This window comes from Triturus cristatus, chromosome 5_1 (genome assembly GCF_964204655.1).
Source record: "Triturus cristatus chromosome 5_1, aTriCri1.1, whole genome shotgun sequence".
Classification (NCBI taxonomy): Eukaryota; Metazoa; Chordata; class Amphibia; order Caudata; family Salamandridae; genus Triturus; species Triturus cristatus.
Genome location: NC_140587.1, coordinates 614,422,062 through 614,436,170, shown reverse-complemented (window position 1 = coordinate 614,436,170; position 14,109 = coordinate 614,422,062). Strand labels below are relative to the sequence as shown.

The following is a 14,109-nucleotide window of genomic DNA, read 5'->3' as shown; positions in this document are numbered from 1 at the left end:
TAAGCAAACATTAGCCATTGTAGTACATTGCATGTAGGACATCAGTGGGTGACAGGAAACCCTATAGAAGCACTTGAATGGTTGGATGGTCAACTCGTCACTCATCCTCCATTCAAAATGTAATAACCATAGCTGTGTATATCATATGGGCCTATATCTTTTTGCACATTTTGAGGCAGCCTATCTTATACTGTGTGTAACACAATTTATAAATATTTACTTGCATATTCTCAGCACTTTCTGTTAGAGGCTGGGACCTAATAGTGGTATAAGTACACAAGTCACAAGTTCCCACTGTGCCACCCAGGATTCAAGTCTGAGACTTTCTGGTTACATGCACAGAGACATCTATAGTGATTGCATTACCAATTGAGGTTTCATAATGATTAGTTTAACTTGCATTTATTTTTCATTTAAGATGTGTGCGTTATTTTATATGCAGTTACCTTAAAGGGGAAAGACCAACAAAATAGTTACAGAAATTTGGTGTCCCTTCCTGCACATGAACAATCCAAAAATGCAATTCTGTCACTTTCATGTGTGCTGCTTCATGCAGCACACATGAAAGTGACAAAATTGCATTTTTTTAAAAGGTTTGTTTACGTACAGGAAGGGACACCTTACTGTACATAAACAAACCATGGCATTTTGCTTTTTCCATGTGTGCTGCACAAGGAAAAATCAAAAACAAGGAGAAATAATGCATTTCTCCTCATTTCGCCAAGTTAAGACCAGGGTTTTCCTGGTCTTAATGTTGGTGCTGCCTCCCATGTACGCCACCCTTGTACATAGGGGGTAGCGTCAAATACAATAGGTGTTGCGGTGGAATGGCCACCACAACACCCACTGCACGCCCCTTTCATGCTAACCATAGCGTGAAAGGGTGCCTTATTTACAAGGCAGCGTTAAGCCACGTTAAGTGGCTTAACGCTGCCTTGTACATTAGGCGCAGCCCCTATCGCCTCCAAAACGTCCGTAAAAGTGACATTGTGGTGGCGATAGGGGCTTGTACATATGCCCCAGAGTTTTACTGATAGAGCTATATAACACTTAAATGATATGTGTGGAGACCGGGTTTCAGTGAACATTATTTGTGCATCAGCAATTAAAATGTCTTGATTTGTTCTAATCCTATTAAAATCTTTGTTTCCTTCATGCCTCAGAATTACAAACAAGTGTGCTTCATTTTAGCGTTCCTACCTGCTCAATGTGCACAGTTCGCTTACAGTTATTTCAATTTTGTGGTGTGTTATGGGAACAATTACACCCTACAGCCTTTCCTTTCACACTCCATGTTCCACAGCCAGATTGTAACAAAATGCACTTTACTTTTCTTTCTCTGACTGCGAGGAGTTTGTAAACCTCAGTCCAAATGTTAAAAAAACAATCCGCAGAAGACATAGCCTGACATTTGATCTCTGTCTTCGAAGCAGCAAACGTGACTACATAAATTAGAGGTGGGCGAGCCACTGAAAGCTTGAGACAGGCTCGAGTCTGAAGCCCGGCTCTGGCCAAGCTTGAGGTCCTGTTGGAACTTTGATCCCATAACGAGCCGAGCTCTCATGTGGCTTCTGCCCACCTTTCTCCCTCTTCCCAGAATGAGGCGTTAAGGCCAGTGCTGCAGAATTTGGAACTAGGGAACCAGGTTTGAATCTTGGCGTAGGCTCAAAGTCCTGTGGTTCTGGGCTTAATTTCTGCATGCCTATAAGCAATGAATGTGACCGTGTATAATGTAACTGGTGCTCATCTGAAGTGCTCCAATTTGGCATTTGGGTCGGGTTGACGCTGTATAAAATATGCACGAGGAGATAAAAACAAACCCTTAACATAAGGAAAGACAAACAGATTCCCATTTCCTGGCTGATTTGTACAAAATGAAACCAGAAATCACGACTAAATCGCAGATTTACTGCTTAAATTGTGTGATCGTGGGCAAATATTTTGTTTCACCAAAACTCTTTTGAGTTATTAATATCAAATACTCACATGTTGAGGAAAAACACTTTTTCTTTTTTTGTAGCAACTTTATTGCATTTTACCTTATGTTTGTTGTGTGATTCACATAACAAACATTTTTAGGACTCGACTCGTGCACTGGCTCTAAGATCCGAGCCAGACCCTTGGCTCAGCTAGGGCAAGTCTCTCCCTGTAAATATATTGCCTCTCCCACCTCTAAGATAAATACAGAATTTAAAGGCATCTTTATTTATTGTTTGGACTTTCTGCAACACACCAAAAATCGGCTCACTGACCAGCCCACAGTTTGGGAAACACTGCCCTAGAAGAGCCTTTTGTAACAGATTCAAGATAACTATTGGATTTCTGTACATAGTCTCTCTCATGCATTGTTAATACTGCTGGGTACTTTTAGTCGATGCCGCCCAGATATTTATTCTAAAGGGAGCTTATTTCGGGCGGGTGGAAGACCACGAGCTCAGAGAGTGCAGATTATATTTCTGGTTCTAAGGGGTGTAAAGCTCCTTGCGGGGCAGCCTCAGCCTGAGGATGGGGGTGGGGGGGGGGGCGAGGGTCAATCAGCCTGGCAGTGACCAGCCTCACTCACTGTCTCAGTGAGGGTTTGTTTGGTCAGTAAGATGGGTGCTGCTTCTACACAGATTGGGTTCTCTCCTGGGCTCTTGAAAAGAGCCATTTAGGTTTAAAAGGCTCTTGTCAGAATGCTTGAGAAATAAATATTGGAAGTTCAACCTGCAAAGTGCAGAGAAATCTCGACCCATCTACACTGCGCCTGCAGGGTTCAGCTCGCTAGGCGTTGGATGTTGCGTTGCAATGGCGTCTAAACTCACCATATGAAGATACACTGGCAACAGCTGCATACATATTAAACGTATCTGGGCTGCCTGTCAGATTTCTTCCACGGAATTGGTTTCTGTTGCTTCTTTTGCCGCACAATGAAGTGTCATCTTCTCAGGGTGTTTGAAGCTGATAGGCAGGCGCTCCTACGGGTGAGCAGGAGCCTGCAGCCTGGTGATTGCTCTTCATATGTCATGCGTGTGGATCCTGTCAAGTGTCTACCGTGAAAACGGTTGAATAAAGACGGTTAAAATGGCGCTGTAAAATGCGCAATTAGAATGAGAGGCTTGGCGGTTGCGTCGCGTGAGGGGGTTGCTTCTAAAGCATAGATTAATACGAGTTTACAACTTCACAACACTACCACGGCCAGAGAGAGAGCTGAAGCGGACCATATCCTTGGAACACAGCAACTTTGCTATTAGAAATACCGTCTAGTTTCTTATTGATTTTGCTTTTCACTTGGGTCTAAGAATGATTCTGAATGTGAACTTTATTCTGTATTGCTATATTTACTGACATCATTTATGGCTTAGACTTTATGCATTTGCATATATGATTTCTGTAGGCACCTCTTGAATTTTGTAATAAAAACTTGCATTTCAGTTATTGAGTCTGCCCTTAATTAATTGGCTGTATTTGTAACATGCTGTAAGGTGCCTTATCTCGGGCACACATTGCCTCATGAAATTGAAGTTTAACTCCATCTCCAATAGACTTGCAGGCGTGATGTTGACAGAATATTTTAAGGGTGTACATTTTTTGTGGTACCCTCCACCCACATGTGTAATGATTCATGAGTGACTGGTCTATGTACTAAGTGGTGGATGTCATGGTACGTTTCATGGTTTATTAAAAAAAATTATTGGACTGATTTGGCAGATACATCTATCACTTGTGCTTTCCATTTCACCACAAACCACTCTCCGGCTGCCCGCGTGTTCTCCCACAATGAACAATCTGTGACAGGCCACGGTAGGGCAATGGGGAAGGCTTCCAGCAGTTACTCTGAATGGTCTAATCAGAGAGGCTTGTTCTCATTGGTTCAGGGCAGTCAATAGAATTAAACAACTGCCTATTGTTTCAATACTTCAGATTGGTTGACCTCGATCATTCGGAACAGGGCTCTGTCATTGGACCTTTCTAATTTGCTAGAAGACAGTCATTTATAACATTCATAGGACACCCACTCCCTTAGGTTGTTTTACAATCCGATGAGCTGTACTAAGCCTACATACCAACAATATTCCCATATCGAGTCATGGCATCAGCCCTTTTTTTGCAAGGCAAGCGATGTGTCTTTTTTAATCTAAAGTTCAATCAGAAGGAAAACTAAAAAGAATAATGGATTCTGCCATGCTTCCTGTTTGGTGAACATTTCCACCATCCATGCGTGTGAGTGCAGGTATGGATAAATAGGTAGATGGATGGTTGTGTGTGTAGACATATATCACATAGCAATAAGATCAAATTCGCTACATAGTCCTACTACTATAATATAGTAACTATGTAATTACTATACTAAATCCTAACTACACTTACCTCCCAAGATAAGTATGAGTGTTGTTAAGAAAGGTAAATATATACTTACAATACAATGTAGTTTTAGGTGGATAAAATAGATGTAACATTATTGTAGGTCGATAGTGACAGCCTCAATATAATGTCATACTACCATGTAAGTTTATTACATTAGTGCTGTTGCCTGGCACTGTAGTGGGTGAGAGATGAAGTTCTTGCCACACCAATGTATGAAATAGAGAAAAGCACAGTTTTTGGCTTTGCTGTGACTTTTAAAGTAGAAAGGGCAAGAGGTACAAATATCTGGTTGCAAATTGTCACCAGCATTTTTGCAAACCAGTAAAGATTTTTTTAAAACATCTTATGTACTAATACATAGGTTCTAAACATTTGAATCATGGTGGGTCACAGTCAGACCTACCTCTAGAATTTTAATGAGATAGGTCATTACTCGCTATGATTGGAGGCCATCACAAGGATGGTGGCCTGCTGCGGTCAGCATAGCAGCATGTCTGCTGTCACATTTATATAAAGCAAAGGGATTTTTTTTGTTTTTTAAGTGAAGCCCAATTTCCTTAAAGAGTACTGTGCTGTGTTTAAAAGGAAAAGGAATTTTGTTTATGATTGTTTGAGAGTTTGCATTGGTCCTGTGACCAACTGTCTACTCCTCAACAAACTTTTTTCAACATTCACAAAGAGGAATGGGTCACCAAGGTACCCCTTGCCTTTTGCAAATGGAGTACCACCCAAACTTGGGGTTCTGTAACTTTTCAATGCTTTACAACCGCTATTTTGCTACTAAATCATTTATACATGTGGATAGGAATCTCTCTTTGGAAGAGACACCTACAATATACTCCTTCCAAATAGCGATTCCTTAACCATTCCTAAGCCTATTTTAGAAGGTGGATAAAGTTACAAAGTGCTTAAATGGCTTTAGAACATTGCAAAAGATAGTGACAAACTTCAAATTGGAGAGGTTGTGACCCAAAAAATCTTTGTCCATCTTGCTCAAAATTATTACAGATTTATTTTCCTATCTTAATCTTTTGAACATTGTAAATATGTGTTCATTAGATACAGTATAGTAGAAAACTAATAATGAATTTTAATGGGCCTTGCACTGTATAGTTTATGCATACGCACTTTAAAGAGTGAGTATTAGGATCCAAGCAAAATTCAAGATATTGCGGAAGTAAGCACATGCACTTTATTGAGATAAATACTCCTTTCTTTTAATTTTCATGTGTTGTATAAATTGTTCTATGTACTATTATATACTTTGGTTATCATTGAATGCTGCTAGATGAGGGCCTCCATGACTGCACTAAAAATTATGGTCCTGGGCAGTTTTAACGGCCCTTGCACTGTATAGGTTTTGCATACTCACTTTGAAGAGTGAAGATTAGGATCCAAGCAAAATTCAAGATGTTGCTGAAGTACGCACATGCACTTTATTGAGATAAATACTGATTGGTTGCCCCCCCACACCCAAGACAGGCACGTGGAATAGTAGAACAACTTAGGATCACTGGAATGGTCCTTTTTTTTGTCTTGGCATGGCTTGTGTATTTAATCGATTTTGTTGTTATTAATAATGCATATGCCTTTATGTTGTCCGAGTTTATCACATGCACAGTAATAGAACTCTCCACTAATTGATTGATGTTTGTTCTTTGCATAACATATGCATTTTATTGTAGAACATCTTTCGCTCTATGAAATGGTTCTTTGCTGTTTGTATAGTACACAAATTATGTATGGCCTTTATATTCAAGGGTTAATTTTCGGTTTATTGTGATTGACGAGAGGATGAGATGATTAAGTTAAGCAACATATAACAATTCACACCAACAATGTGCTATTTGGTGCCTCATGTAGAGCAATGGTTATCCTTTTTGACCTGAATGCACTGTACTGCATTATTATTGTGCTTTTATGGCCGTTTAGGCCAAAATAACGTTCTGTGATGATGATGATGATGAAAAGTGATTTATAACAAGTACTAATACTCTACCCCTTTTACTTTCCTTTTTAAAGATCTTTCTGCACGGTAATAATCTGAACAGTCTCCATCAACTAATTCACCCAGAATGCCTGCCCTCTGAATTTGGAGGCATCCTTCCTCCCTATGATATGGGAACTTGGGCAAGGACATTACTTGGACCGGACTACAATGATGAAAATGAATATACTCACACTTCTTACAATGCGATGCATGTGAAGCACGCACCCTCAAACCTAGAGAGGGAGTGCTCTCCCAAGTACATGAAAAGGTAAGAAAGTTTATGATTTACGTGTTCAGTAACTATTCATTGCATGGGATTAACAAAGAGGGAGCGAGAAGAAGACACTGAGCTCCAAGACAAGTGGGTTCAAAGACTTAATATACAAGAATTCAGGTACATGTAGAGAGCCAGCGATGCGTAGCAGTGACTCCAAATGACAAAACTAACATGCCAACCCTCAAACAATTACATTCAATTTTCTAAATGCGCATCACACTCTCACACTCATCTTTTACACGTACACTCCACACACCATACTGCCACAATTATCTTATATGTGTGGACCATGTTTATAGTGTCTTATGCACCCTCATATGGCTGAATGGTTTAAAGATAGAGATTCTTCAGGCTAGCAACACACTACTGACTCCATTTCCATCCTGTTGTCCTAGCTAGAGGGACAACTTCTGCTGTGACTCCAACTAAGGCAGTAAGGAACCCGGTGTCCCTTTCCATTGCCAGCTCTTATCCAAATCCACAGATCAGTGCAGTAGTGAAACAAACAAAGTACCATATAAACAGTAAACACCCTGAGGAAAACCACTCCCTTCTTCAGACAGACCATATAATGCTGACAATGGCCTTAGTCCTTTCAAATTTGGATTATTCCAACACAAACAACGCAGACCATCTAGAAAGTAAATTTAAAAACACAATGGGGTAGCAAATGTGCTTTAGCAACACAACCCCCACCATCGAACCCCCACTCTGGCTCCCAGTAGAGATATAACTGTAATTCAAGATTCTGTGCATCATGCACAAGGTCTTCTGTAATTTAAGATTATATGCATCATGCAGAAGGTTGTTGGATAATGTACCCAAGCATTTTGAGAAACTTTCATCCTACTGCATCCCTGGTTGACTCTAAGGTCCCACCAGTTCACTGTAATCCCATAAAAAAACAGCACGAAAAAACAAGGCAGCAGACAGCTTTATGGCATACTTGAACACTTATTGATAACGCACAATAACTATGTGGGATTCTCAGGGCTGGAATGGGGAAACAAAAGCAGTCCAGGCAAAAATATCAAACTATCTTCCCTCCCCTCATCTCCTCATGCAATCTCTCTCTCTCTTTCCATCCGTCCAATCTCTCTTCCTTTTTGTCTTCTTTTCTTATTTCTTTCGCTTATTCTTCTCTCATCACTTTCACTCTACCTTTCCCCTCTCTTCCTCTTTTCCATTCTCTCTTAAAGTCCCTTTGCATTCAGCAGTTAACCTCTGTGAGCTGTGAAAAGCAATATGGCACCATGAGTGACCATGGGCTCTCAAAATGGACTCAAAGCGCTCCCGCCCATTGAGGAAATGCCCAGTGCTATAAAAGGTCTGTCCATCCCAGGGGATTTGGGAAAAACATAAAAACCTTAGTATTTGGACAAAAAACCAAGCTGAAATATTGTAAGATAGAAATATATGAAAAAAATATTGTGATACAAAAACACTGTGATGCAAAAATATTGTTGTCAAGAATATTGATATTTTACGTAGGTAATATTGTTTTTAAGAATATCATTGTTGTTATTATCCTATTGAGAAATATAGTCATAAAAAATATCATTTTAAAATTATTTTAATGTGTTTTAGTTGAGATATTAATTTTATGTGTTACGATTGTTTGTATAGTTGTTATTATTTTCTTTAAATATGGTTTGTAATTTTCAATGGTTTAGATTTTTTTAATTAGTTGTTAATTGTAATTTATAGTGTAGTAGCGGGTTGTTGGGTTCTAGGTAGATGGGGTGTGAAGTTAATTGAGTAATAATTAGTTATTCATTAATTTGGAATGAATTGTGTGATTGATATTAATGATGTAAATTATGTAATACTGATTTATTTTAGTTACTTTTGGTGTGGGTTTCTAGGTTTGTTGGGGTATAAGGTGGGAAGTTAATTAAGTAATAATTAAAAAACAATGAATTATTAGTTGATAGATAATTATTTAATTGACTAATGATTATGTAAATTGTGTAATATTTATATATTGAAGTTATATTTCAGGTGCAAGTTGCTAGGTTTGTAGGGGTATAGGGTGGGGAGTTAAGTAATAATTAACAATTAAATATTAATTGATAATTAATGATTTAATTGATTATAAATTATGTAAATTGTTTAATTGTTTGAATACAAATATATACTATTTTTTTGTTAATTTATTATGTTCATATTAAGAATTTTATATTTGTCGAAATGAATAGTGTTGTTCATAGATGTAATGTGTTTGAAGTGAAGTACTTTTAATTCTGATGCTTGGACTGAGGGGGAGTAGCAAATCTTACAACTCCCAAAGTCCAGCACTTTCCCTATTATTGCACTTTTTGGTGTGGGATTGTTTAGAATAACCCTTCCAAAATCCAACACTTTCACTACTATTATGCTGTTTGGAATGAGAATAGTAAATGTAACCCCTCCAAAGTCCAATGATTTCCCTACTGTTGTGCAAACTGGAGTAAGAGTAGTTAATCTAACCACTCCAAAGTCATATGTTTTCCGTACTGTTGTGGTGAATAGAGTAGGAATAGTAAATTTAACCCCTCTGAAGTCTAACACTTTTCTTACTGTTGCATTGTTTGGAGTGGAAATAGGCAAGTTAACTCTTCCGAAGTCCAACATTTTCATAGCTGCTGATAACTAATCATTTAATTGATTATTAATTATGTAAGTTGTTTAATTGTTTATAATACATACATATACATTTCTTCATGCTAATTAATAAGGCTTATATTAAGACTTCAATATTTTGTCTAAATTAATAGGTTTATTCATATATGTAATGTGTCTGAAGTGAGTGGGAGTAGTACGTCTTACCCCTCCGAAGTCCAACACTTTCTCCTCTATTGTGCTGTTTGGTGTGGGATTAGTAAATCTAACCCTTCTGAAATCCAACACTTTTACTGCTGTTGCACTGACTGGAGTGGGAATAGTAAATGTAACCCCTCCTAAGTGTTACGTTTTCCCTACTGTTGCATTGGCTGGAGTAGGAATAGTAAATTTAACAACTTCAAAGTCTAACACTATCCCTACTGTTTCATATGTTCAGATTGGGAATAGTCAATTTCACTCTTCTGAAGTCCAACACTTTCACTATTGATGCACTGTTTGAAATGGGAAAAGTAAATGTACCCCCTCCGAAGTCCTACACATTCCCTACTGTTGCATAAACAGGAGTGTGAATAGTATATCTAATATTTCAAGACTCCAGTACTTTTCCTAATATTCGTTAAATAGAGTTTTAATTATTATTTGCTTATTTTATCTTATTTACTATTATTTCTTAATGTTTATCATATTTTTCTCATTTTTTGTTTTTCAGAGTTTTTTATATTTTATTTATTTGGTAATTTATTTAATAATTTAGTAATTTAGTAAATATTTGTAAATTGAATTTGTAATATGTTTATGTTTTATTTTAACTATAGATATATATATATAATAATTGCTTTTTATAGTAATGAATTTAAAAAAGAAATAAAAAATATAATGTAAATTGTTTTGTTTAATAATTATGTAACACTATATATATATATATAGCAGTAAGTATTAGTGGACTTTATTTAATTTATAATATACTAATGTTGTAAATTAAAATATTTAAGATTTACTACTTTAAACTGTATATACATATTTGTGTATGTTTTGGACAATATTAGTGTTAATCAATATTTTATTTCCAATGGTTTGGTACTTACCGTTATAAGTATAGGGACACAATATTTTGGTAAATGATCATTTTGACATGATATTTGTGTCAAATTATATTTTTTACCTCAATATTGTGTCAGTGATTCAAAAAGCACAATTGTTAGGTAAGCTTTCATCACAATGCTACCACACAGCTCCCCTCTCCTCTTCATCATCTTCTCTTCAAGTGAGCAAGGGCCATAGAAAAGAGAAAATTAAGATGATGAGGTAGGTTACTCAAGTGTTTTCCCTCTTACATCTCACATCAACTGTTTTTCTCAACCAAAAAACTGTCTACTGGTATTAAACATCAGACTATTAGAGGTCATAGATGCAACTACCTTTTTGCACTCAGAGCACCTACGTGGGACACTTTAAAAATGTAGTGATCTCAAAACTCTCAAGCACTCAGAAGATGGGTCCCTTGTTTTCCATGCCACTGGAATCAAGCTATCCTGGCTGAAGAGGGGTGAAACCCTGAAACCGGTCCTAGGATGCTTGTTTCCAGTCCAGGGAGGACCTGGCTTGGCAGTTCGGGCTGGACTGTTCCCATGAGGCACAGGGTCAAGACTGATTTGCATATGGCGGGGTTCAAACTGGAACGGCATGGTGAGCAAAAAAACGATGGATTTAGGCCCAGATCTCTGTACTGGGGTGAATGTATGACATTGTTCTGCATTCTGTTCATCAACTGTTGTTTTTGCATTTGTCACCCCGAGTGGGAAGTGTATGCCGAGACGTGGGTCCCTTGCTCTCCATGCCACTGGAATCAAGCCATCCTGGCTGAAGAGGGGTGAAACCCCAAAAACGGTCCTAGGATGCTTGTTTCCAGTAGAGAAAGGACATGGCTTGTCAGTTTGGGCTGGACTGTTCCCATGAGGCACAGGGTCAAGACTGATTTGCATATGGCTGGGTTCAAACTGGAACGGCATGGTGAGAAAAAAAACGATGGATTTAGGCCCAGATCTCTGTACTGGGGTGAATGTATGACATTATTCTGCATTCTGTCCATCAACTGTTGTTTTTGCATTTGTCACCCCGAGTGGGAAGGGTATGCCCAGACGTGGGTCCCTTGCTCTCCATGCCACTGGAATCAAGCTATCCTGGCTGAAGAGGGATGAAACCCCGAAACCGGTCCTAGGATGCTTGTTTCCAGTCCAGGGAGGACCTGGCTTGGCAGTTCGGGCTGGACTGTTCCCATGAGGCACAGGGTCAAGACTGATTTGCATATGGCTGGGTTCAAACTGGAAAGGCATGGTGAGCAAGAAAACGATGGATTTAGGCCCAGATCTCTGTACTGGGGTGAATGTATGACATTGTTCTGCATTCTGTCCATCAACTGTTGTTTTTGCATTTGTCACCCGAGTGGGAAGAGTATGCCCAGACGTGGGTCCCTTGCTCTCCATGCCACTGGAATCAACTATCCTGGCTGAAGAGGGGTGAAACCCCAAAACCGGTCCTAGGATGCTTGTCTCCAGTCCAGGGAGGACCTGGCTTGGCAGTTTGGGCTGGACTGTTCCCATGAGGCACAGGGTCAAGACTGATTTGCATATGGCTGGGTTCAAACTGGAACGGCATGGTGAGCAAAAAAACGATGGACTTGGGCCCAGATCTCTGTACTGGGGTGAATGTATGACATTGTTCTGCATTCTGTCCATCAATAGTTCTTTTTGCATTTGTCACCCCGAGTGGGACGGGTATGCTCAGACGTGAGTCCCGTGCTCTCCATGCCATTGGAATCAAGCTATCCTGGCTGAAGAGGGGTGAAACTCCAAAACCGGTCCAAGGATGCTTGTTTCCAGTCCAGGGAGGACCTGGCCTGGCAGTTCGGGCTGGACTGTTCCCATTGGGTACAGGGTCAAGACTGATTTGCATATGGCTGGGCCCAAACTGAAATGGCATGGTGAGCAAAAAAACAATGGATTTAGGCCCAGATCGCTGAAGTATAGGCAGTAGTCCAAGGATCCACTGGCAATTTATAAAAAAGCATTCAAAATAAAAGAAAACAATTCTTCTAAGCGCAGCTCCGTTTCTGCATTTAAAAATAAGTTTGCTTGAAATTAATGCAATCACAGACGTGGTGCACCGATGACCCCAGTAGGCCACAATTTCTGTGATGGCCTCCAATCAGTGTGAGTCGCAATTTGCAACATATCTCATTTATATTCATGATGCGGATCGGATTGCAACCCACTTTGAGTCAGAATTTTTAGAACCAACCTTTGTGTACATAGGTTGGTTCTTAAAATTCTTTACTGATCGCAAGACCACTTTTTGGTTGGTTCTGCCTAAAGTTTGCTGCCTATGTCATAAAAAATTTAACAAACTCTCAGTGTCTAGTGTTCAGATATGGCACATCTTTCAGATCTAAAACATGGAGAAAAGTTTAAATAGAGTGAAATCCGTTTGATTCATGTTTTAGCCTGGTTCATAAGTTTTGTTAAATGTGTAGTAAATACATTTTGAAATAACTAATATGCATTGAAAACATATAAGTCATGGTAATACAAATAAATTACTGCTGCCTTTATTGTACATATGCAGTGGGGTTACAAATCAGGGCGTATCATGTTCCCGTCTTTTTTTAGTGTGCGCAGAAGCATAACAGTTCTGTGCCTTTGTTTTCCCAAAACTGCGCTGTTTACTGTACATAAATTAACTCCGAAAGTCTCCGAGTTAGAGCATGAGGTGCATACAACTAAGGGGCATATCTCAAGGTCATGCAATAATTATCGCTCAGCGCTCTTAGCGCAAGGATAATTATTGCCGGCCAACTCTGAATTTTATCGCGGAGATAGCATGCTATCAGCAACGCTTATCTCCAAAGTGATAAAATTCAGAGCGCAAGCTGCCAATTGTGCGATTATGGCTGGAAATACAGCGATAATCGCACAAGGTTTGGCAAAAGCTTGCTGATAGGGCAAGGAATACTTAGCCATGATATCTACCTTACATAGAATATCATGGCTAAGTCAGTTTTGAATCAGGCTAAGGAAAGTAGCGATAACAGAGGTTATCGCTACTTTGCTTGTCGCTCTGCAGGTTAGCGTGCCATTTGATAATATGGAGAAATGTCGCTTAGCGACATTTCTCCAGTTATGTCAGGGCAGGAACGCCCACTTTGCATCTCATTAGAGATGCAAAGATGGGCGTTTGGGGAAAGGGCAATAATGCAAGGATTCACGCGATAGCGTGACCTTGCTGATTAGGCGATAAAATTATCGCCACTTTCCGTCCGAAAACGGACGCTAAAGCAGCGATAATTTTATCTCCGGGGCTTGATGATATGCCCCTAAGCTCTTGAACTCACAGCTGTAATTGCTTCTCTATGTTTCCGAGCTGTGCTCTCTGCAGCACCATAATGTTATAAAGATATCAAAAAGGAGGAAATTACATTGTCCTTTCCTTCAGTAGAAATGGAATTGCAGATCTTTGGCCTCATTTATGTGGCCCCTTGACCTGCCGGAACGTCACTTTTTGCGACGTTCCATTTTGCAGAATCCTGCTCCATATTTACGAGGCAGCACTAAGCCACTTTTTTTGGCTTAACGCTGCCTCATAAATATCGTTCCCTTTAACGCAGTTTTATGTGTTAGGGGAGAGGATGTAGCCTTACTGCTAGAGCGGTCGACCTCGAAGCTGGTGAACCAGGTTCGAGTCTCGGCAGCAACGCTCAACATCCTGTGATTCAGGCCAAATCACTTAATCTCCCTGTGCCTAACAAAAATGAATGTGCCCATTTGTAACAAAACTGGTGCTCATGTAAAGCGCTCTGATACCCGATTTTTCGGCTCTAGTTCACGCTATATAACAC

The 14,109-nt window shown here is 39.4% G+C and overlaps 1 protein-coding gene across 2 annotated transcripts in view; it reads left to right on the top strand.

The window, feature by feature from the left end:
- Positions 1 to 14,109, top strand: part of CLVS1 (clavesin 1) — a 425,751-nt gene that overhangs the window by 300,990 nt on the left and 110,652 nt on the right. For both annotated transcript variants that reach the window (XM_085604129.1, XM_085604130.1), the window contains exon 5: positions 6,370 to 6,605. In XM_085604129.1, the coding sequence (XP_085460255.1) occupies positions 6,370 to 6,605 (236 nt within the window). The remainder of the gene's footprint in view (positions 1 to 6,369; positions 6,606 to 14,109) is intronic.